The sequence below is a fragment of the Megalobrama amblycephala genome, linkage group LG10, assembly GCF_018812025.1.
Source record: "Megalobrama amblycephala isolate DHTTF-2021 linkage group LG10, ASM1881202v1, whole genome shotgun sequence".
NCBI classification, from domain to species: Eukaryota; Metazoa; Chordata; class Actinopteri; order Cypriniformes; family Xenocyprididae; genus Megalobrama; species Megalobrama amblycephala.
In genome coordinates this window covers 34025578-34051937 of record NC_063053.1, presented here as the reverse complement: position 1 = coordinate 34051937, position 26360 = coordinate 34025578, and the positions used below count along the sequence as shown (strand labels likewise).

Genomic DNA, 26360 nt, shown 5'->3' with positions numbered 1-26360 from the left:
TGACTGTCAGTCATTTTAAAAATTATCAAAAGCAAATAAAGCAAATTATCATTCTCATAAAGATAATCGAGTCTCAATTATCAAGTCTCATAACTAGGTCTTAATGTAGCAGCAGCCTAACTAATGTTGTCTGTTTCCTAAATGTTTATCAAACAACAAGAGAAAAAGAGAATCACTCACTGCTCTTGACTGAATAACCTTAGTGCCTATAAGGATCAGTGTGTATTTAATTAATACAGTGAAGACTATGCAACGTTTTAATTTTATATGTGAATATTCAATTTCCTCATTCAGCTCCCACAACACTCGTTCCTGCTCTGCTTCATACTACAGTAAAGTTAATAATCTCACCCGTGAACATGATTTCTTCACGAGTCCTATCCCTGTTCTTTTGCACCATCCGTTGAGGTGGAGAGCACTTGTCCCAAGATTCCGCGCTCAAACTTGGCGTCATCAAGCTACGCCTTTGTTTTGAATAGGCCTCTAGCAACTTCTAGCAGACAGAATTATTACATACTGCACCTTTAATTCAATAAGTATATAGTCTGTTTGTGCTGCGTTTCAAATTGAAGTGCATGCTTTGTTCACGTGTGCTTTCACATGTTTTCCACATCTAAGTACGGCTCAGTTCACAGTGAACGCCATCTCTGTATGCGATTAGCGTGCATTTGGGAACGTAACGTGCACCAGTTGTGCATTTTTTTCTTCCCATTTGCAAAATTTCCAACATTTTTTGTAGGAAGATGATTACAGCATTTCAGTAGATTTGTAATGAGATGTGTTTGTAAACCTATTTTCACAGAAACAGTAGCTTTCCACCAAAATAAAACCTCAACTGCATTTTCCGACAAAATAAAAGCTCAAGGGCTCATCTCTTGCAATTGTAGAAGTTAGGACAAAAGTATTGCAATTTCCCTACTATAGTGTAAATGAAATTATTTTACAGTGGATTTGTTTTACAAAATAGTTATTACTATATTATAAAATTATTATTATTATATTCTAATTGTTGACTTCCTAAAACACCAGTGTGAATTTAATGTACAGTAGGTGGACAACCAAAATGGGTAATACCGCCGCGCATACCGCCGCCGCAGGGCCGTTGCGTTAACTGAAATTCAGTCGCGTGTAAAAAACTACTGCCAGGTGGCGCAAAGGGACGGATTGGAAAGTGACTGTAATAATAAAATGTCGGTTTGTAAACGGAAGTAAAACAACAATAACATTATAATATAACATTTTAACATCCTTAAAAACCATTAGAAAATTTAAAGTGAGAGTTAATTTCAAAACGTGGGATAGTCTTAGGCTACAGTCTATGCATCAAAAAGGAAAAGAAAGACCTTTACACAAAGTCTTACTGCATGCTATTGTCATTAAACAGTCATTACTAGGCATATACTGTATATATAGCAAAAAAAAAAATATGCGGAGCGAAATGAGAACGGTCCAGCATTAAGACCGCATTAAGAGCAATAATTCTTATTAACTGCTATTGTTCTTGATTTTTTATTGTACTTGATTTTTTTATTGTTCTTGATTTTTTTGGCTATTAGGCCTATATGCTATGTAATGTTTAGTGATGTTGATATCGCAGACTAAAATACAGGCAGGAATAAATGTTTAGGCTAATTTACTCATTAAACCAAAGGTGTTCATCAGTGATTGTACATCAAGAGCAATGACACGTTGTGTGCATTTTGTTTTGTGCTTTTACCAGAACGAAACGCTCGATTGTCTGTGTGAAAACTGCGCGTGTGCACGAGCGCCAAGAGAACTGATAACAGCAGCAACGAGCATGGCCATGATTTCATAAAACAACATATTCCAGCTGATAGATCGCCTCTTATTTAACACAGACCTATATCTTATCGAATTGAGATATTTCTTTCTTTTTAGGTACAATTATTCGCTGAGTTTAAGTTCACTTTTGAGACGTTTCAGATTCTCGCAGAGAGACAGCTGAAAGCGCACCCTGTTTTTTATTTTATTTTATTTTATTTTTCAAAAGTACAAGGTTTTGTTGTTATTGTGAGCGTACACAAATAAAAGTAGACCATTTGTAGTCTTGCACTAATCTGTAGGCTATCGCCAAAAATGACGGAAGGCCTGTTTTAAGTTGTTTCAGCTGTCATGAGGAAAAAAATCCATCAGAACGCGCCGGCGCTTTCGTCGGCCAGAGGGATAAAAATGTAGCCAATTTAGTTTCATGTTTATATTTAAATATTGGGCTATTTCCTATTATTATTATTATTATTATTATTATTATTTTAAATTTCACCTATGTTCATTATGAAAAGTGAATAGCATGACGGATGCGCAATGTCGGGAGACATGCAGCGGGTCAGACATAAGTTTGACCACTTTATTAAGTTTTTTTTATAGTAAGTCTTTCTTTAGAGTGAATTTCGTTTTGTAGAAATTGTATCTTAATTTCAATCAATGTTTCATCAACCAATTGGCTATATTTAATAATTAGGAAGAAAACCAAGAACGTCGGGTGTGGAATGGATTGAAGTGCGTATAACGAAACCATGTTTCCGCGGCCTTTAAATAAGGATGAATCAATATACGTCTTTCTGTTTTAATTAAATTTATTACATGTCTGTATTACTTAAATAATTGATAAGATGTTTTTGGTCGAACAATATATTTTAGCTGGTCTGACACAAATTTGCATAGTGGCTTATTGTGCAAACTTTTTTTTCCTACCACACGCCAAACTCATAACATTTCTTGCAGATTTAAAAAAAAAAAAAAAAAAAAAAAAAAAAAAAAAAAAAAACCACGACGCTCCGACTTTTAAAAAATCCCTCCTCGCTCCAGTCAAAACTGCTCACATACTCTGCTCGGCAGCAGCAGACGCTGGCAAACGCGCGGGGGGAGGGTTGATCCCATTCGGAACTTCTGGAGTGGAGCGTGAAACACTGCAGAACACTGCAAATCTCCATAACACAAACAAATAAAGAAACTTACTGCAAATACTCATAACAGAGTCTAACAATTGTGTATTTCGTCATCTTATTTCATATGATCAGATCAGGATGTTAAAATTAACAAAAAGCACCAAGATTGCAAAAAGGTCTCTCATGCGCATAGCTTAGGCTAATATTTTTAGTCTCCTGCCCTCTGGATTAATGGCTTTGGTGACAAACATTTTAAACAAAGCGCCCTTCCCCCTATCTCGGACTTGTCAATTGTTGCAGAGCAAGTGAGTGCCTTTTATACACACACGATAATGTAAAAATTATACATTGATATATAAATGGAACACAATCGGTTTGTTGTTTTTCTTTGTTTTTCTTTAACATTTTTATTTTATTTCTTTGTCTTTAAGGAACATTGGATGGCAGTAAAGATTCTGTACAGTTATTGTTCTAATAATACGGAGCCATAATGTTACATATCTTGGTCAATTCTTTCCAGCTGCTTTACAGCTTAACCACAGTTTGCAACATCAGCAGTTATTGAAATGAACTGAATCAACACAGATCTGCTGGTATAAATAAATAGGCCTAAATAAATAGCAAAAACCAAGATTGGGTTTGTACGGTTCATTTGAACTATAATTTAATGATTTATGTTATGATTTTATAGAGGTACAATGTACAGATGCCTATGTGTTTTGCATAAAGTAAGAATATTTAATAAAGAATCTTAAACTTCCAATGTTAAACATGTTCTCGTCATTTTGCTCTTAACTGCAGTCAAAATACAAATAGGCCTAAATATTGTGTAGCCCATTGTGGAGAGTCAGATTAGGCGCAAACTATATATAGCAGAAACTTTTTATCTTAATAGCCTAGCACTTGTTGAATAACAAAATGTTGATTATTGGGATATCAACGTTTTTTTTGTTCGTAATTGTGTAGCTTATGGCATGACATTTCTTTTTGTAATGTTTATGAGCATGTTAATGGATACAAACTGCACAATTGCTGTTTATCAGATTGTTACATAGCTATTAATTGCAGGATTGAAACATGAACACATTAAAATCGTCTGATAATCATACAGTTAACATGAACCCTTTGTAAGCGATGTATTACCATTACATCATGGGCGTACGGGACACCCCCGCAGCCCCCACCCTATGATGGGTCCCGTTAAAGATTATTTACTATTTAGCCTTTGCTTTTTTTAGAAATGAACTCAATTGACTAAAGATGAAAATAAAGCATCCAACTGAAGCCCAAAAATGCAAGCAGAATACCACAGAAAATAGTGCTAAATTACCACAAAAGGGGGAAAATTTCACTGTTGTTTCCATCGCCGTTTGTAAGGTAGCCAAGACAACAGCAAGCTTTGATGCGCTGTGCTACTGTGTTACTGTTAGCGGTCGTGTGCCGAGACAAATAAATATGTTCGGTCTTTGCTGAGATATTATTATTATTATTATTATTATTATTATTATTATATTGCCCAAACGTAAATATCCTAGTCAGTAAGTCTAGAGTTAGGCTATTTCTTTATTCTTTTACTGTAAATACATGAATTTAGTTTAGGCATAAAACATTTGATGCACCGATCGAAATTACTGAAAATTTGCGGCCGAAACAGCAATTTACGCTTGTCTAGAAGGGAACCTTATATAGCCTGGCCTAACGCAAATTTGTGTCTAACTTAGAATTTAGACCAGCTAAAATATATTGTTAGACCAAAACATCTTATCAATTAATTAAGTAATAAAGACATGTATTTAATAAATTTAATTAAAACAGAAATACGTATATTGATTCAGCCTTATTCAAAGGCCGTGGAAACATGGTTTCGTTTGTTATCCATTCCACACCCGACGTTCTTGGTTTTCTTCCTAATTATTAAATATAGGCAATTGGTTGATGAAACATTGATTGAAATTAAGATACAATTTCTACAAAACGAAATTCACTTTAAAGAAAGACTTACTATAAAACAAAATTTAAGGAAGTGGTCAAACTTATGTCTGACCCGCTGCATTTGTCTCCCAACATTGCGCATCCGTCATGCTATTCACTTTTCATAATCAACATTGGTGACATCTTTAAAAAAAATTATATTAGGTTATAGCCCAATATTTAAATATAAATATGAAACTAAATTGGCTACATTTTTATCCCTCTGGCCGACGAAAGCGCCGGTGCGTTCTGATGGATTTTTTTCCTCATGACAGCTAAAAAAACTTAAAACAGGCCTTCCGTCATTTTTGGCGATAGCCTACAGATTAGTGAAAGACTACAAATGGTCTACTTTTATTTGTTTACGCTCACAATAACAACAAAACCTTGTACTTTTGAAAAATAAAATAAAATAAAAAACAGGGTGCGCTTTCAGCTGTCTCTCTGCGAGAATCTGAAACATCTCAAAAATGAACTTAAACTCAGCGAATAATTGTACCTAAAAATAAAGAAATATCTCAATTCGATAATAAATTCGTAGGTCTGTGTTAAATAAGAGGCGATATCCGCTGGAATGTGTTGTTTCTGAATTTGTATTTTATATTTTAAGGAATAGAATACACTCCTGCATTTAAATGCGGCTGCAGGAGTTGCAGTTTTTTATGACGTTTTATTAATCCGTCCATTCTTTTTTAGTTTCAATGATTTAGCTAAATCGTGCCTTAATAATGGGAGCGAAATTATTCAGTGACTCACGTTTTACTAAAATAAAGGATATAATTCATGAAACACGCAACAATTTCTTAATCAGTGTCCAAACAGGCTATATTTTTCCTAAGTAGTTATCTGTCAAATAAAGGACAGATAACGAATAACAAAGAATGTGCGTGTCAAAAATCCATGCTGTTTTATTAAAGTTTAAAATATAAATAAAACATGTATTTGTGATAAATATAGGCCTAATATGTGAGAAAATTGACATTTTGCATAAAGATAAATGTGCTTTGATGCATTTGTTGGATAACTTGTGGTTAAAGCGCCACTCAGCGGTCAAAAGTTGCAAATGCACTTTGCGACGCGGCGGCGGCGGCGGCGGCGGCGGCGGCGGCACGCGCGGCAGTAGAAACGCCGTTTTGGATGGCCACCTACTGTAGAATAAGACACTATATCACAACTAAAAAAGGGTTGAGTAACCTCAAAAATTCAGGTACAGATCAAATCACCAACTTTTTTCAACAACTGTTCAATTTGAACAATGAACATTGGTTGGAGCTCTTAATTTTGGTGCATCAGATTGATTTGTCTCAAAATCCTATGGGAAACACTGCACCTTACTATTGATCCTGTTTTAAAAAACAAAAAAAACTTGTACTATTATTGGTATCTTGGTATTTGTATTGCATTTGTGCTGTTGTTTGTAATTTGATTCCTTGTTCTTATTTTTAATAATAAAAATAACAAGAATACCTACTGTATATCATTGCATCAATGCATATTATTGTGAAATAAAATTAATAATTTTGAAATAAGATTGAGGTCATATCATCCCCACTCTGACTAAACTATAAAAAAAAAAAAAAGATGTTCACACACTGAATGTAAACTCCAGAAAGTTTATTTAAAAAAAAACTGTCCCTAATTATAATACACTTTCTAGACCTTAAGTTCAGTGTGTGGACATCCATTCTTTTATCTTTTTTTCTACTTTTTTTGTTGTTGTCAAAGCCCAATTCTGGGTTTTTTGGATGTGCACACCTACTTTGTATTTTTTGGAACTAAACTCTGACAGGAAGGCATTAATTCAGGAGCAGGATCAAGCAGCCATAAGTATTATTATTATTACAAAATCAAGCCAAAACTCTTGATACCCCCATAGCAGTCAGGGCCTCCATCTCCTTCAGCATGTCAGGCCAGTGCTGCGGCCACTCTCTCTTGATCATCTCAACTACTATGCGTGAGAGTGCATCCTTAACATGACATTCCTCTTGCAGAATTGGATGTGTACCCTAAAACAGGACATTAAGCCATATAAATAAATAAGAAATCTCCATAAAGCATGCAATAAGAAGATTGAGAAGAGATACACTTCAAAAGATGCTCACATCTGACAACAGGCCCATAGTGCAGTTCTTCAGCTGGAGCTTTTCTTGGGGTGCCATGTTATTCCACCGAAACCTGTTCACAGAAAAATGTGTTCAGTTTAGTGTTCAATGTTTACTATAGCTATGTTTCCTTCCACCTATTTTGGGATATCACATAAAAAACCTAGATGGAAAGCACAAAATTTCTAAAAATGTGCATTTAAAAAAAAAAAAAAAAAATTTTTTTTATCCAATAAGAAGACATGCATATAAACTAGGGATGTAAAGATACCCTCATGTCACGATTCAATACATATCACAATAATGAACTCACAATACAATATTATTGCGATACTCCATGATATATGGTAAAAGGATAACAAAAAATGTACTTTTGATTAAAATGGTAAATCTGTTATTATATACTGGTCGTGGAAATGAACAGGCTTGGACTTGGTGCTGGTAACCCAATGCACAGGACAATGGTGACACCAGAATAAAAATATTCATAATTCTGAAGCTGAAAATACAGAATTATTTTAGACGAGTATGCTTGCACTCTGTCACTGACTAGATATATTTAAAATAATGCAAGCCACTTTTGACTGGTAACATAAAACATTTGGCATTATCAGGATCCACAAATATTCCCTCAATGCATTATTATACATCATATTCAACATTATATATAGTAGTTTAATGTAGTACTGACACTAAAACTCTGTAAACTTGAATTTGTTCTCACACAGTAATTTTCATTTTGGGTGAACTATGCACAACACATATTGTCACTAACCACGATACATAATGTTGCATTTTTATATTGTGATATATTGTGACACGATATATTGTTAAATAAACTATCAGTGCTTCCCACACATAGACTTTACTTGGGTGGGCCGCCCAGGTATAATAACGGCCGCCCAAAGTATATTTGGAGACACATTTTTGCTTTTATTATTTTTATCCTCTTATACTTTTATATCCGCCCAAGATAATGAAACCATCAGCGATCGATAAACTAGTTGTTTTGTTCCTGCTCGTTATGTGTGCCTCAGACTGCCTCAAAGTAATTCTCAATCAATGAAAAGTGCAGATTTATGCCAAGCGATTGCTAATGAACTCAAGTTGATGAATTATTACAATGTCCTTCATGGCCTTTATATAAAATGTTTTATACAGTTGTAAGAATCTGAAGGATCAGACTGCAATAGTACAGACATTTCAAAATAAGAGTCCCGGTGTATTTCAGGCTTGTTTATAATTAAAAGTCACACATTAAGTTTTTTCTTTTTGTTTTGGGCATTATTGGTATTTTGGTTACACAATAAATTGTATTTAATTTCATTTCCATTTAATTCATAGCAAATTATTGTAGTCTCCCCCACAGGAAGAAAAGATTAAGAACATTATTTGACACATTATTCATTATATAAATTTTACTGGTAAAATCTGTGTCCCATTCACTGAGACAGACACTATATGAGCAAGGAGAACATAGGAAAAGGAGAACCATTTAAATGCTGTAATTTATTATGCATAATTTACAATGCATAATAATGCATAATATTAGTATGTAATTAAATGTAATTTCAATAAATAAAAATACTGTTTATAAAATTAAAAAAAAAAAAAAAAAAATCACACATTATGTGTTTGTCACATGTAGCAGACCACTTTTGTGCAATGGGCCATAGGGTCGATTTTTTTTTCTTGTTAAAATCCATGGAGAATATCTCGTAATTTTCAGTGGGTGCTCGAAAATGACGAGATATTCTCCATGGATTTTAACAAGAAAAAAAAATCGATTGCAGCTATCAGAAACGACCCTTATATATATATAGTTTATTTAAGGCTGTTTCAATGACGTTATTTTAATGGCAAAAGTCGAGAGCGCGTCGAGAGCGCGTCCAGTGTTGAGCGAGCACAAATCTCAACTCGGATTTCTATCACTTTCGCGTTCGCTCAGATTCAGAATCATAACTCAAAACTGTCCTTGCCCTGTCTTCTTTCCTGGATTTAAAGTTGACAGAAGCTTTTAACCACCTGACTTTCATGACTGACTGACGAAATAACACAGTGTAGGCTACCTTTAGGTAACGTTACTGTCTGATCATCAGATTTCAGCGAGAGCACGACAACACTCATGAAAAGAATGTGCTTGTTTTGGGTCAAATTCAAATGAAACATTCAGTTGACATTCATTTGAGTTCCCTGGTATTGATATACAATCATAAATAAACTTCTTTGATCTTAATGAGAAAAAAAAAAAAAAAAACTATGCGAGGGCGGACTCGAACCTATGATAATTAGAGCACGGGTGAATTTCTGACTCTATTAATGAAAACTCTACCACGAGACCAAAGGGGGATATGAAAACAAATTGCGGATTTGTCTAAAATATAATAGTAGTATGATACTTATATTGTAATGTAGCTGTAAGAATGAAACTATAACATCTTTAATAAAAAAAAAAATTAATAAAAAAAGGGGGGGGGGGGGGCACCCACCAGCAGAAACATAAATCGGTGCCTATGCTATGGGTAATAGGAGGATTTTTCACCCGGCTACCACCGCAAGTATATTTCAAACCTGTGGGAAGCACTGAAACTATGAAGGAAAAACATTTACTGAATAAACCCCTTGATGCACTATGTCACCGGACTTTGTCTCAACAGAGGATGTGATTGGATAACTGGACTAATCAATGGACCAATTTCATTGCATAGCATTTCAAATGTTGGTTTGATCATTCCAAAATTCCTAAGCCAAAGTCTGTCATAAAAATGGTTCAATCCCCTCCCAGAAGTGACTCACACGTTTGCGTTCCCAAACACCAGCATCCGAACGCAAGAGAACAGGGCAGCGTTTATTGCATTTCATCTGCCGCTCTGAGGTGCAAGTTATTTATGAAGTACAAAAAAAGAGCCACAGTGGCTTCACCGACTACAGAAACTTGCAATTTATTACAGATATTCTGCACCAATTTCTTAGGAAGTGAGAATTTTATTCTCTTGAACACATGTGAACACATTTTATGCACTACTTTTGCACAGAAGTTAAATTCGCACCTTTGGATGGAAACATATCTTATGATGTACACACACACACACTAAAGTGTTTGAGACACTTACTTGACTACATGCTCCAGTATCTGCAGCCCAAAGTGTCTGACCACTGCAGTCTGAGATTTCTCCGCTAACTGAAGACCACATTCAACGCAGAAGGGGCTTTTCTCTTTGAAATCTTCAATAAACTACAACAACATGGAAAAAAAAAACTATTAAAACATTTAACAACAGGAACTAGTAGGGCTGCAACGACACAAAATTCATTGATCAGTATGTACCTCAGCTGTGGGGTGACTGTTTGATACAGCAGGGAACAGAAAATCTGCCTTAAAATAATTTGTTTTATAAACAAAATTCTAAGCACAGTCATATGCAATTAAGTTTACATTATGTATAGAATTTCTAAAACCAAATTTCAATACAAAACTACAGTTTACAGATATTCTGAGTAAACATCCACATTCTGCACAACATTCGTCTAGTGCAGTGGTTCTTAACCTTTTAGACTAGAAGGTCCCCCATAGTGCAACACGGGCCGCCTGATATAAGAGAATATATTTCCTCTGATTGATATTAATGACAAAGCTTTATATACATATGACTACTATTAGTATAATTTTTAATAATAATATTTTAATTTAAATAAGTTTAAATTACCCCCTTGCAAGTTTGCTGAGGCCCCCTATAGGGCCCTGGGCCCCTGGTTGAGAACCACTGGTCTAGTGCGATCTGTTGATCAATTTATTTAAATTTTGCAAAGCCAATAACTGTATTCATCCGTGTGTGTATCTGTATCCGCTCGGCTGCATCCCTCGAGTACATATATGATCATGTGAATGTGCAGGCAATATTTTATGTTTGCAAGATACTCATTGACACAATGTCGACTATTGCAACCTTAGTTATGTTTCCTGATAGATATTGATAAGGTTAGTATTATGAAGTAACAAATAACAACATTCACATAAACAAATAAGACTTGATCGTTTGCATTACTGAATAAACATGAATGAAATGAAAACGGAAGTTGTCGTAACAACGTTATTCAAATGTGACCTCCATAATATGAATATAGGTATCAATACATACATAATAACCTTTTAATCGTATTTGATAGACGATAATTCACCTTAAGGGCCTCCAGGCGGTATGTCTGACTGGATTCTGCCTCCATCATCACATTCACTGCCTTTATAAGCTCATCGCACAAAGCACGTATCGGTTCGGCCATGGCTTTTAAGCACGTCCAGCAGATAGGATGTAAAACACCAGCAGACTAGTAAAACGTATTGCACGCTTCGCTACTAGTTCAGCCTCTGTGGATGTGCATTACACAAAACGTGGTAGGGCTCTGCTGTCTGTGGACCGCCTTAATCAAGATGGCGGAAGTTACGTGACCTCTGGGGATTGTAGTTTTTTAATGTTCTTGACAAGCGCGATAGTTTTACGTTCGCTATTCGCTGGATACGCGCTTTTCTGTCTCTGTTCCCTAGAGACGACATTCTTACAGATATATTGATACCACCACAGTTAGTTTAAATAATATTCAACAACTGCATGGGCAAAATGTATAGGCTACTGCATATTGTAGGCTACCGGACTGGTGAATGTTCGGCGAGTAACCGTCTTAAAATCCTACCCACTTCATTTTTAAATAAATGGTACAATGCGCGTATCAAACGTGCCAGATTGCTTGATTTTATTAAAAAAAAAAAAAAAAGCTTATGTAATTTTTGAAAACATTTGAAATTGATTTATAAAAGGTTAATGATTTATATTTAACCCCTGAAAGGTGGATTTTAGTACCTTAAAGTAGTATACCCTTAAGCTAATGAAATGCACCTTTTATGGGTAAATAAGCTACAGCGAGGGTTCTGCTCCAGTGACAAGCTGCCATAGCCCTAAATATATTACTTTTTTCTGAGTGTACAAATAAATATAAACCTCAATTATTTAACATAACAATAATTGTCTTTTGAAAAAATAATTTCTAAGTGCTTTTCTGTGCATATTCTCTTTAAATGGTTCCCTAATCTGAAATTATAATCATATTTAGTGTCAAACACATAATAATCCATTGTAAATGTTAAAAAGTGTTTTTTTTTATTATTAATTATTATCTTTATTTTTTTTTAAATATATATATTTAAAGTGTTTTACTTTCCTTTAATATATATTTGGTTGATGAAATAAGTGCAAGAACAGGTATGGAATAAATTACAGCAGGATAACGGGAATGTTTTCGGATACAACACACCTGACAACCAGCGGAGAAGCGTAAAAGACAACTATGAAACCAGACACAAAAGATGTGTTTGTGTTTGTTTATTACTTGCATGCTTGTGGGTGAGTTTTTCACACCTGGATTTGGGGATCCTCTGCCATTCCTCCTTGCATATCCTCTCCAGTTCTGTCAGGTTGGATGGTAAATGTTGATGGACAGCCATTTTTAGGTCTCTCCAGAGATGCTCAATTGGGTTTAAGTCAGGGCTCTGGCTGGGCCATTCAAGAACAGTCACGGAGTTGTTGTGAAGCCACTCCTTTGTTATTTTAGCTATGTGCTTAGGGTCATTGTCTTGTTGGAAGGTAAACCTTCGGCCCAGTCTGAGGTCCTGAGCACTCTGGAGAAGGTTTTCATCCAGGATATCCCTGTACTTGGCCGCATTCATCTTTCCCTCGATTGCAACCGGTCGTCCTGTGCCTGCAGCTGAAAAACACCCCCAGAGCATGATGCTGCCACCACCATGCTTCACTGTTGGGACTGTATTGGACAGGTGATGAGCAGTGCCTGGTTTTCTCCACACATACCGCTTAGAATTAAGGCCAAAAAGTTCTATCTTGGTCTCATCAGACCAGAGAATCTTATTTCTCACCATCTTGGCAAACTCCATGCAGGCTTTCATGTGTCTTGCACTGAGGAGAGGCTTCCGTCGGGCCACTCTGTCATAAAGCCCCGACTGGTGGAGTGCTGCAGTGATGGTTGACTTTCTACAACTTTCTCCCATCTCCCGACTGCATCTCTGGAGCTCAGCCACAGTGATCTTTGGGTTCTTCTTTACCTCTCTCACCAAGGCTCTTCTCCCCCCATAGCTCAGTTTGGCCGGACGGCCAGCTCTAGGAAGGGATCTGGTCGTCCCAAACGTCTTCCATTTAAGGATTATGGAGGCCACTGTGCTCTTAGAAACCTTAAGTGTAGCAGAATTGTTTTTGTAACCTTGGCCAGATCTGTGCCTTATCACAATTCTGTCTCTGAGATCTTCAGGCAGTTCCTTTGACCTCATGATTCTCATTTGCTCTGACATGCACTGTGAGCTGTAAGGTCTTATTTAGACAGGTGTGTGGATTTCCTAATCAAGTCTAATCAGTATAATCAAACACAGCTGGACTCAAATGAAGGTGTAGAACCATCTCAAGAATTGAAATCTCCTGATAATTTACTCACCTCCAAGTCATCCAAGATGGCCATGTCCTTCCCTCTTCAGTCGAAAAGAAATTAAGGTTTCTGATGAAAACATTCCAGGATTTTTCTCCATATAGTGGACTTCACTGGAGCCCAAACGGTTGAAGGTCAAAATTACAGTTTCAGTGCTTCAAAGCGTTCTACACGATCCCAGATGAGGAATAAGGGTCTTATCTAGAGAAACCATCGCTCATTTTCTAAAAAAATTAATAAAAATTATATACGTTTTAACCATAAATGCTCATCTTGAGCTAGCTCTCTTCTTCTTCTCTATAAGAATTCCAGCAGTGTAGACACTGCCCTCCACAGGTCAAAGTTTGAACTAACTGTTATATACTTGCACTAGCATATTGTATATGACAATTTAGTTCAAACTTTGACCTGAGGAGGGCAGTAATACACTTAGCAGTGTCTACACTGCCGGAATTCTAATTACCATTTTCAAGAGTTTTGAATTTCAAAAAACATTTTTAAAGGTGAAGTATACAATATTTTTTTATGTTAAAACATATTCTCTTAACCCAGTTTATTGTTCATCGACTACTATTATTACACCATTCATGGGTTTATCTCCCTCTAAAGTGCAAACATTGAGCCTCTCAGACATCATCTAAACATTAAGAGAGGTCCATCAATCTCTTTCCAGCTCAACCTATAGCGTGTGTTTGGGGGCGTGGCTACTGCAGCAGGCAGAGCCAGAGGGTGTTTAGCCACAGTGGGATCATGACTGATGTGTTACATGGGAAAAGACATTCAGCTTCGGTTACAGAATTGAAAGCCAAAACTTGCAACATTTATATGTTCAAAGATTAAAAAGGTCTTGAACATGTCAAAGTGAGCAGAAGATTGAGAAACTTCAAGCTTCAATGGATGCTTCAATACAACATCATGCACCTGTTCAGAAAGACAAACAGACTCAAACAGTCATCATTTGATTGAACTGGTCGAAAGATATAAGTACCTAGGTACTATTATCGATAATAAACTAAATTTTGCAGAGAATACTGATAGACTGTGTATGATGAGCCAACAAAGACTTTATTGTTTGCGGAAATTAGCTAAATTTAATATTGATAGGACATCGATGACTGCTTTTTATAAGGCATATATTCAATCAATTTTAACCTTTTCATTGATTTGTTGGTTTGCCTCTTTAAAGGTCAAACAGAAGGATTCTCTATCAAAGGTTGTAAATAACTGCAGTAAAGTATTGGGTGTGAAATTGCCTGGGTTGTCAGATTTGTTGGATATTCAGGTGATAAAGAAAGCGCATCACATCATATCTGACACATCTCACTCTCTTTATGATTCATTTCAGACCCTCCCCTCAGGATCTTTATACAGGGTCCCTCTAGCTAAGACAAACAGATTCAAATTTTCATTTGTTCCATATGCTGTCAACTTTAATTAAAATAGGAAGAGGTAGTTTTTAATGTGCAATTAATGTGGTGTATTTGTCTGTCTTGTACGTGGTGCTATAATGCTGCAGAACAAATTGCCCCTAAAGAGGACAATAAAGTTTTCAAATTTTACAATGAACAGACTCAAACAGTTGTGGCACATGTCAAAAAAATTAGCCCAGTGCAGGTATGTTGAATGGGTTTATTGTTAGCGAGACGCTTGTGTTCACTACAGAGTGTTAGCTACTCAATTGCTTACTCATGACACATATCAACACAGCTAAAAGTATTGCTAATATGTTGGACCTTTATTGAAAGTAGCTACTTTTACCTGCTACCTTTTACCTGTACGTTAACTTTTAAGGCATGGCTGCATCCCAAATTCTTGCCTGAGAAATATGAAGTATGTACTAATATTTTGAAGAAAAAGTAGATCCATATGAGTGTGTAACAGAATATTAGGCAAGCTTTGAGACATAATGTACTACCATGTTAAAAATTGCTTTAATATATACGTCACGGTCACCGTCTGTCTTGCCTTCACTGAACTCCATTTCCCATAATCCCTCCTTCAACTCACCTGCTCACACTCAGCAATCACCCGCACCTGTTCGTCATCACCTCATCACACGAGCAGCAGTTAAGCACACTCCTCACCTCACTCCAGTGTTTGATCTCTTTTGAATGTAGAGGACCTTCTCCTTGTGTTTCTCCAGCGATCGCCTATGAATCCTCCATGTGATTATCTCCTATGTTTCCTACATGTGTTTATCTCCTACGTTTCCTGGTACTGTTCTCCAACAATCCCCCAGTGTGTTCTCCTCGGGTTATACAGGATTGGGGATAAATATGTTGACCCCTGGGAACTTCCCGATCTGGATGGGCTGGACTGGAAAGAGGTGATTGCCACATGTTGGGAGAGTTTTATACCCTCATATGATTTCCAGCCAGCACAAGATCCTCAACCTAAGATGGCCAACATTCAGACCTCCTGTGTTTCCAGCCCCTGAATCAACTCCAGTGTCTACTCCAGCCCCTTGAATCCGCTCCAGAGTTTTCTCCAGCCCCTGAATCCACTCCAGTGTTTTCTCCAGTCCCTGAATCCACTCCAGTGTCTTCTCTATCCCCTAAATTCGCTTCAGTGCCTTCTACAGCACCTGAATCTGCTCCAGTGTCTGCTTCAGCCCATGACCAGAGTCCAATCATAGCTTCAACCCGTGACCAGAGTCCAAAGATGGCTTCAGTCCGTGACCAGAGTCCAGTGATGGCTCCAGACCCTGAATCTGCTCCAAAGCCTGCTCCATTCCCTGGGCCCGCTCCAACCCACCCACCTGCTCAAGATTCAGCTCCAATCCAGAGACGCGTAGATCCTCCTGAAGTCCCCGATCTGCCATGGTGTCCTAAGCTCCTGGCTGTGCCCTGGAGGCAGTGATGAAATAGGCGTTGATCTTCTTCTGCAGAGGCGGTGCTTGCTGCCCTTTGACGTCATAGATCCCCACTTTGTATATCCTGTCGTTTGACGTCGTTATCACTGCCTCCAGGGAACTAGGAGAACGTAGAACAGGGAGTGCAGAGAAACCGTCTTTAAAACAGGTGTCGCCCCACTTCAGGACTTCGCCGGTCTTCCAGGAGAGGATGGGATTGTGCTGCTCCAACCACGGACGACCTAGGATCACATCAGCGGTGGATTCCTCCAGAATAAGTAACGAAATCTTCTCCACGTGAAGTACACCGATTTGAAGTAGTAGTGGACCGACACTCTGACTCACTTGACGTCGGCTTACAGGCTTTCCAGTTACTGATTGGATCTGGTACGTTGTAGTCGTAGCCGTGGGTCTTGAGCTTGAGCTGATGGCAGAGGGTGCCGGAGATGAAATTGCCTGCTGACCCAGAGTCGAGGAGGGCGGTAACTGGAAGAGTAATATCAGTTGCAGTAAGCTTCACAACAGTGGTGAGTGGTTTCATCTTATTTATAGAAGGGAAGATGGCACTCACTATGGGACGAGGAGGACGAATGGGACATGCGGAGATTATATGTCCCGGAGCACCGCAATATAGACATAAGTTCTGGGTCAGCCTTCTCTGCCGTTCAGCGGATGTCAAACGAGAAGAGTCCACTTGCATGGGTTCTTGAGCTGGTTCTGGATAGCTGATGGAATCTGGCCGGCAGAGGATGGTGGTGAGCTTCGACTGGCCCTGGTGCTCTTTGAGACATGACTGCATACAAGTGGCGAAACGGATGGATAGTTGGATAAACCTCTCAAGCCCGACTGTATCCTCGTATGCAGCGAGATGCAACCACACTTGTGGATCCAGACCTTGACGATATGACGTGAGTAGAGCTTGTTCGTTCCATCCACCCTTGGCAGCCAGTGTTCTGAATTGAAGAGCATATTCGTTAACAGACATTGATCCTTGTTTAAGATTGTAAAGTTTCTCACCATAGCAGAATCCCAGGAAGGTTTTCCAAACACTTCTTTTAAATGATCAATGAAACTGGAGTTGGACTGGATAGCTGGGTGTTTTTGGGTCCAAATGGAATCAGCCCAGAGTAGTGCTTTGCCGCTTAGTTGTGTAATCAGGAACGGCACTTTGGATTGTTCGGCGGGAAACATGTGCGGTTGCATCTCCAGGACCAGTGAGCACTGTAGGAGGAAACCGTTACATTCCTCCGCCGAACCAGAGTAGGGCGCCGGTTTGGCCATGGGACTGCCGTACAGAAGCGGTGAAGGAGTGACGGCGGTGTTTGCGGAAGTGATGGCTGGTGGAGTCGGACGTGAAACAGACGTTGTTAAAGTGAGTGATGAATGAGTACAGATACTGTCCTTTCTGAATTGCAAGTGGTTATCCGTGGAAGATCGCTGGAGCAATGGAGAGTTAGGATACTGGACACACTCACACAAACAATGGAGACACACTAGGAGATCGGGAAGCACTGGAGACAGGTAAGTATCAACAGGAGTCCTTGAGGTAAGCATTCAGGAAGAGTCCTTGGTGCGAACGAGACCGGACAGTGAGTGAGTGTGTGTGAGTGTCTTTTATGTGCGGGCTGATTGCTGTGGTGATTGCGTGCAGGTGTGAGTGATCAGTACTCGGGAGAGGGAGTGCATTGTGATTGGCCGATGCTGGAGCCTGGCGTTTCTGTGACGCGCATCGGTAACGCCCAGACGCCTAAGAGTCTCATGCTGAGTTGGACGACGTCTCACCCCCTATGAACTTAATCACTTGGCAATACACTCTGGGATTCCAATAACCTGCTTTTTTTTAGGTTTCTTCACCGATGGACTCGATAGTGAGATCAGATCTCTGTGTGGAGCATACTGGCTGTTGTCCGACTCCTTGTGCACACAAAAAAATCTCACTGGTTTATTACAATTAATGGCAAAAGGAATGTTTGGAAATGTAAACTGATATTTCCTACTGACACATTACAGCAAAAGATATAAATAACTGGCTTAAAACCAGTTGTTTTTGGTGAAAATACTAACATGTCTAAGACCTTTGCACTGGGCTTTTTCAGATCTTTCAGTCTAATGGAAAAGACAAGCTCATAAACATATTATATATTAATATTTTTTTCCACTTTTAATGAAGTTGCTTTTAGCAACATTGGTCCTGATTAAAACTACCAAAAATAATTTTTGATTACATAATGCCACTGTTGTTTTTATGCCTTGCCAACAGAATAAAAGCCTGAGGAAAAAACAAAACAAAACAACAACAAAAACATGATTTTATGTTTAAATGGTACTGGGAATCAAATGTGCCATTTTAACGGGTTTTCAAGGTCCCAAGTGTAACTATTTTGTGTATCTAGTGTAAAATAGATTTATGAAAGGAAATGATGGTGAATTATTACAATTCCAATAAAAATACACATTGGCAAAGACAAAAATGGATACATAAGGGTTAAGCACAGAGTCAAAATCAAAAACAATTTAATACTTAATTGCGTTAAATGAATTATATGGATTCTATGTGAAGAAATGTCTTTATCCGTCTATTATGCTGTGCAGACTAAATGCTCAGCTGCACTGACATGTTCATATTCAGGCTTGTCACAGTAATTAAAAATGTTACATAATTTTCAAAAATGAGGAAAGAGTCCTTACAATCACTGAAAACTGTTCAGGTATACATTTATTAAAATCTGCAGAGTATAAATCATAACACTTTTTACACAATCTGTACACAGACATGTCAAATACCAATTAATGTTGATTTTGTCATTTACTTCAAAATAGCTCATTGTCTCCTATTGGAATGTAGTGCTGGATGCTGGTTTTGCACATCAGATCCCCCAGAACAGATATTCAGATATTTCAAAAAAATTTCAAAAAAGACCCTTTTCTGACAGCAAGGTTATAATATTCTTTAAATAACAATTATACAGATCTATTACATAGATCCATACAAAAGAAGAGAAACACTGTACACCCAAATTACATGAAACACAAATGTCCTTGCTATCTTTCCTCATATCAATAAACCAATTATGTCCATAAAAAGGACTTTCAGACTGGATACTGTACTACACACAAGAGTAGTGAGGTTCCCTCAGCAATTGTCGCGGTCAGGAGAGAACAGAGCGATCAGACCTGCAGCATCAGTGTTCTCCAGCACATCTTTCGTAGGCTTCTTAAACAGAGATGGAAGTTTTTGGATGTGTACTTCCTTCTTGAACTGCTGTCCAAGGGGTTTCTATCAGCACACACACAAATGGACAAAATAAAATATTGTCAATCAAATGTCAACATTGTAATCAAATGAAATGAAAGGGTAACCCTGATCCAGTTTGGACACCCCTACTTTAAATGGATTGATTTTCAGACCTTAATGATGAGCTCATCTTATGTGGATTTTTCTTCCGGTTTAGACATTGCAACCTAAGTTAGGACATGTTCGCAACTACGATGCAGCGTCAAGTGTGAACCCATGAAAGGGAACATCTTGGTTGTATATGCAGTTCTGGTTCCCTGATGACGTAATGTCTGAGAGGACGGTGTTATCGGCATCAGCAAATGAACTGATGTTGTTCTATATCAGCTTCAGACATTAATGATATCAATCCACAATCTGACTTGTGATGCAGCCTGGAGTTAAACCACACCATGTTCCTTTGTCTGGCTAGAGGAGAACTGGCCCCCCGACTGATTCTGGTTTCTCCAATGTTGTTTTTTTTTTCTGTCTCCAATGGAGTTTGAGTTCCTTTCCACTGTTGCCTTTTGGCTTAACTACTGACTTGACGGCACTGACACTACTGGATGAGAACTGAACTGAGCTGGATGATGACATCACGGTTTATTCCAGAGCGGCTTTATAGATGAATTCAACTCATTTCATAATTGGTGAACTTTACAGAGTTATTGAACCAAACTGAATCAACATTGAACTGATTTCAACTGAATGACATAGAATTGTCTTTTTATAGCTGCTTTACAGCAGTGTTTAATTCTGTTTGCATCATTGAATCCTTAATTTCATGTTTATAACTATAAAGCTGCTTTGAAATGAAGATTGTGTGTATTTTATTTATTTATTTTTTTACTAATTTTTTGTCAGGTGCATTTACATTTGTGACTGTGCCTCGGATACAATCAGCTCTATCTGTGTCTGTAAAGGTGTGAACCAAATGGCCCATAGAAACTGATGGGTGTGAAGGACAAAGAAACAGCATTGCTCAGAGTAGATTGCAGGGTAGATCAATCTCCTATGGGATTGATCCTAACAGTTTTCTATTGTTTGTAGCCAATTTGTCTTCATGTATAAAGTTCTGTTCCACAGATTATATGAAGGACGTCATGCTAACATCGCTGCTGAAGATTTGCTACACTACAACCTTCAATAAATTTATCCACAAAAACTCTGGTCAAGCTAACTTATTTTATGTATTAGAGAAATCGAATACATTGGCGAACCCCTAAATAACCGCTTGGCCAAATACAGAGATATCTAACAGAAACAATCTGTATTGTATAAAGTGTTATATAAATAAAGGTGACTTGACTTTGGAAACCAGGGTTGCATATGTAACCAAGACGTTTCCTTGAACAGCATAAACGTAATGGTGTTTTCCAAATGCCATGACACTGTGTATTAATCACACATGATGCAATGCCATGACATATGATAAAAGGTATCTTTCCATGTTAGAGTTTTTGTCTTAATCAGCCGAGGAGCGACAGGGGATTACATTTTTCTGTTTCTGTGATGTTTCAGTTGGGAACAAGAACATTCAAACTGTATTTTCAATGACAATGATTATCTCAGGTACTGATTATGTGCTTAGATTAATTTAAGTTTTAATATAATTGAGCATGACTTCAATAGCCATAATGAAATTGACAAGAGATTATATCTTGAATTCATCATGAAAAAATTCTTTGTGAACAAACAAGTGTATTCCATGACAATAAATAAATAAATAACATTCAGTATGTATAATAATGTTAAAAGTAGCTATACCCCGACAGTGCCTGCAATGAGCCGTCTAAACTGCTCTTTCTTTTTCTTCTCTCCTGCCTTTGTTACAGCGGATCGAATGGCCTTCTGATCAAACTGCTCCAGGGCATCAACTTGGATATCAGGAATCTGATTCATGATGAAACGCAGCTCAGCATATCGAGGCCTCTGTAGAGAAATATGAGAATGAAAACCTCTCATTTCACTGTTAATGCATTACATTTGCTCACCAATGCATTTATGGAATGGGTTTCCATGGCTGAGCAGCTGCATCCAAGCCTTACATCACCAAGTGCAATGCAAAGTGTTCGATGCAGTGGTGTAAAGCACACCGCCACTGGACTCTAGAGCAGTGGAAACGTGTTCTGTGGAGTGACGAATCACGCTTCTCTGTCTGGCAATCCGATGGACGAGTCTGGGTTTTGTACTTTGATACTACTTTGTTACCTGACTGCATTGTGCCAAGTGTAAAGTTTGGTGGAGAGGATTATGGTGTGGGGTTGTTTTTCAGGGGTTGGGATTGGACCCTTAGTTCCAGTGAAAGAAACTCTTAATGCTTCAGCATACCAAGACATTTTGGACAATTTCATGCTCCCAACTTTGTGGGAACAGTTTGGGGATGGCCCCTTCCTGTTCCAACATGACTGCGCACCAGTGCATAAAGAAAGGTCCATAAAGACATGGATGAGCGAGTTTGGTGTGGAGGAACTTGACTGGCCTGCACAGAGTCCTGACCTCAACCCGACAGAACACCTTTGGGATGAATTAGTGTGGAGACTGTGAGCCAAGCCTTCTCATCCAACATCAGTGCCTGACCTCACAAATGTGCCTCTAGAAGAATGGTCAAAAATTCCCATAAACACTGTAGCGAATTACAGGTTTTTAATCAATTAGCTCAAGTCATGGGTGAAATATATATACAGGGAGTGCAGAATTATTAGGCAAGTTGATTTTCTGATCATATTTTTTTCCCAAGCACATTTTACCAATTCCAATCCACATCAATCTTAATAACTACTATTAATATTGTTTTTAATCATTTATAAGTGATATATAATTGTTCATGAAGGCTGGAAATGAAAAATGCCTTATATTCAGGTGTGCAGAATTATTAGGCAAGTTTTCTTTTACAGGCAAAATGAGCCAAAAAAGAGATTTAACTCAGACTGAAAAGTCAAAAATTATTAAATACTCATGAGAAGGACGCAATACTAATGCAATACTAGAAATTGCAAAGTTAAAGCATGACCAAGGGACAGCAAAATGCTCATTGGGTCAGCGGGGTCAGACAAAAACAGGTGGAAAAGAAAAGACACATGTTAACTGCAAAATAATTAAGAATTAAGGTGAAGAATTAAGTGTGAAACCATCAGGAACCCTTTAGTCTCCAGCGCCACCATTTTCCAGAACTGCAACCTACCTGGAGTCTCCAGAAGTGCAAGGTCTCAGGATCTCAGAGACTTAGGTTAGCTAAAGAATCCTAAAAAATGACCTGCACTTGATAAGAATCACAAGCTGAAGTGTTATAAAATACATGAAGACTGGGTTTTAATAGGGCTTATAGACAGACAGCTTGAGAATGACTCCTGATGGACCAGCACCACATCCTCTTGTACCACTGTTTGAAGAATTTATCCAGAATCTGGCAGTAAGGTGTTTGAGTTCACTTTTAGTCCATCTCTTATCCTGAAATGTCTGTCTTGCAGAGATGGACTAAAAATGATCTTCCAAAACTTACTGCCAGATTCTGGAAGATAAATTCTTCAAACAGTGGTACAAGAGGATGTGGTGCTGGTCCTTCAGGAGTCACTCTCAAGCTGTCTGTCTATAAGCCCTATTAAAACCCAGTCTTCATGTATTTTATAACACTTCAGCTTGTGATTCTTATCAAGTGCGGGTCATTTTTTAGGATTCTTTAGCTAACCTAAGTCTCTGAGATCCTGAGACCTTGCACTTCTGGAGACTCCAGGTAGGTTGCAGTTCTGGAAAATGGTGGCGCTGGAGACTAAAGGGTTCCTGATGGTTTCACACATAATTCTTAATTATTTTGCAGTTAACGTGTCTTTTCTTTTCCACCTGTTTTTGTCTGACCCCGCTGACCCAATGAGCATTTTGCTGTCCCTTGGTCATGCTTTAACTTTGCAATTTCTAGTATTGCATTAGTATTGCGTCCTTCTCATGAGTATTTAATAATTTTTGACTTTTCAGTCTGAGTTAAATCTCTTTTTTGGCTCATTTTGCCTGTAAAAGAAAACTTGCCTAATAATTCTGCACACCTGAATATAAGGCATTTTTCATTTCCAGCCTTCATGAACAATTATATATCACTTATAAATGATTAAAAACAATATTAATAGTAGTTATTAAGATTGATGTGGATTGGAATTGGTAAAATGTGCTTGGGAAAAAAATATGATCAGAAAATCAACTTGCCTAATAATTCTGCACTCCCTGTAATTATATCATAACGCGTTATGATTAATTATAATATAGATCGACCAAAGAGGGAATTATGCACATATATTGTGAATTAATTACAACGGATTATAATTAATTACATATATGATTAGTTCAATAGTGGTTTGAGAAAGACTATCCTAGTAGCAAACCATCAAACTATCTCATAGACTATTATAAAAGAAAATTAGTCTCTGGCCACGAGAATAACTTCCTATTATGGCATTAAAGCGTAAAGCAGTGTTGCAGAATCAAACGTAGAAGTGACTTGGTTTTCTGAATGAGCAGCAGAAACAATCGAGCATGAATATAATGTATTTAATATATGAAACTATGAATACATAGGCTATAATGTGCAAAAGACAAAGACAGATACAATCTTACATTCGCATATAAAGGTTTGGGGTATAATTCACACAACTATAGTCGTAACTTAATATTAAATACATGATTAAAACTGGAATACAGACTTGCAGGATTACATTTTAATCATATTTTAATGAATGTGACTTAAAGAGAGTCCTGGTATGTTACTCTGTGTGTGCGCGTATGTGTATTGGAGTTGACGACGTCTGGAATGTGGCCGCATGGCTCGCAGTAATTTGATCTGAGTTGATCACAATCGTTTGAAGTCACAAGTGAGAGAAATCGGGGATCCATCGATATGGCCATAAAATGTGTCAAGTGAGCTGTTAATGTCAGCCAGGCCAGAGCCAATGTGAGATTTACAAACAAAAGTTCAAGGAGTTAAAACTTAAAGTTTATAGTTGGCTTGCTAATTTGATCCTGTGCAGACCTTACTGCTAAACCTTGTCCTAAACCTTGAGGAAAACCTTCCCAGAAGAGTTGAAGATGTTATAGATGCAAATAGGTTATAGATGCAAAGTATGGGCCAACTCCGTATTAAACACGATGGATTAAGAATGGGATGTCTCCGGCTAACTCACGTTATTACTGTCTTAATGAAATACTTCTGCTAATCAGCTGTTTAGCTAAAACTGTGTCCATTAATACAAATCGTCTGTTGTTCTTACTACTTTGAGTAATGATAAAGGATGGAGCAAGATTTATTTTACAAACTTATGTAAGATTTATTTAACTTCAATGTTAAATCAGTTGTTCACATTAGTGCTGGGCTAATGTTGGCACCGTTATTGATACAGTTAATGATAAAATTACCATATGTGCACCGCAATAAATTAGAAATATACACATTGGTTTGTTGATGGACATACACTTGTTAATGCTGATAGTGAGGAATTACATCTCATAATGTACCTCAAACTGAGTAGTGTATCACTGAGTAACTCAAATCGTTCTTGTGATGGAGGCTCAGGTTGAATAACTATTTCTTCTAATGTTTCATCATCGGACTCATACTCAGATTGATATGGTAAAACTGATGACATCGTTACTGTTTTAGTATCTTTAGTGTGTAGAATTGCTGAGCTTTAGGAAGCATACGGCGCTGAATCACTTATGGTAATGGGCGTTTGTTTCCAACTTGCGCTGTACGCGATAGACCAGTCACAACAGACTGGGCCATCTGGGCAATCAGAGCAGAGTAGGCTCTCAGAAAGGAGGGATTTAGAGGGACTGATTCATCCATCGAGACTGAGAAACATTGAACAATGTGGTGATGTGCAATGTATATTATGAGAAAATCAAAGTGTTTTTTTGACCTTGGATGCATGTAAACTTGTTACATGACCTCCAAAACAAAATTAGGAACTTTTCAAATACCATAATGGGGCACTTTAACATCGTTGTTCTTTGTGTACTTGAAGTACCAATAACACAGTGGTGTTAGATGCTGCACTTCAGTCTATATGGATCAGCATGATCGTCTATGACTTTTATGAAAATTAAACTGATAATAGGTATAGAGAATGCCACTTTGAGCGTTGAAGCATCATTTCAACATGGAGAAATAAAGGGGGGTGTGAGTCTACACAATTCCAACTCCTGGATGAGACTTCACAAAAACACAATTTACTTCTTAAGGTGAATTTTTTTAATTAGCACTAAACTACTGAATGCAACTTTGCTGACGGAATTTGTTACTGGATACTACTTTGCAGCCAAGACCTATAATTTAATACAGTTTATTGTTCATCGACTACTAGTAGTATGCCATTGTACTAATAGTAATTAACTTTTTACTGTGGTGCTGCGTTAATATATGTAAAAATGTGCATCCCATACTCCACTGAGAAACATGCAAACTATGATATTTGAGCTGAAATGACGCACTAGAGACTCGTAGATGAGAAAGGCCAGCTGAGTTAGCGCAGCACTGCAGCCTTCGTGTTGCCCATGCATCTGCAGACCCTTCAGTACACTGGTGTAGATCCACGTCACAGCCTCCGGGAGCAGGTTACCACCGAGCACCTGCACAAGAATTCATTCACATACACACAAAAAGTATTTTCAAAAGGCAAAGGATTCAAACATAAAATAGTTGGCATCTTTAGAATTCAATTCTAATCTCATTGCAGACTGACAGAAATATTGTGGTCAATTCTAAATGTTTGAAACCGTTATTAAAGGGA

At 37.7% G+C, this 26360-nt stretch overlaps 2 protein-coding genes across 4 annotated transcripts in view; both read right to left on the bottom strand.

The window, feature by feature from the left end:
• Window positions 1-11410, bottom strand: part of LOC125277464 (exportin-5-like) — a 44928-nt gene extending 33518 nt beyond the window's left edge. Inside the window, exons 1-4 of one of the 2 annotated variants that reach the window (XM_048205853.1) lie at window positions 11159-11410; window positions 10093-10214; window positions 6980-7052; window positions 6746-6883 (exon numbers count right to left, since the gene is read on the bottom strand). In XM_048205853.1, the coding sequence (XP_048061810.1) occupies window positions 6746-6883; window positions 6980-7052; window positions 10093-10214; window positions 11159-11260 (435 nt within the window). In that variant the 5' untranslated portion in view covers window positions 11261-11410. The remainder of the gene's footprint in view (window positions 1-6745; window positions 6884-6979; window positions 7053-10092; window positions 10215-11158) is intronic. The other variant, XM_048205852.1, reaches the window with a different exon arrangement.
• A 7601-nt stretch (window positions 11411-19011) lies between these two features.
• LOC125277465 (exportin-5-like) overlaps window positions 19012-26360 on the bottom strand; it is a 54543-nt gene continuing 47194 nt past the window's right edge. For both annotated transcript variants that reach the window (XM_048205854.1, XM_048205855.1), the window contains 3 exons: window positions 26062-26199; window positions 21355-21519; window positions 19012-19590 (listed from right to left, as the gene is read on the bottom strand). In XM_048205854.1, coding sequence (XP_048061811.1) covers window positions 19447-19590; window positions 21355-21519; window positions 26062-26199 — 447 coding nt within the window. In that variant the 3' untranslated portion in view covers window positions 19012-19446. The remainder of the gene's footprint in view (window positions 19591-21354; window positions 21520-26061; window positions 26200-26360) is intronic.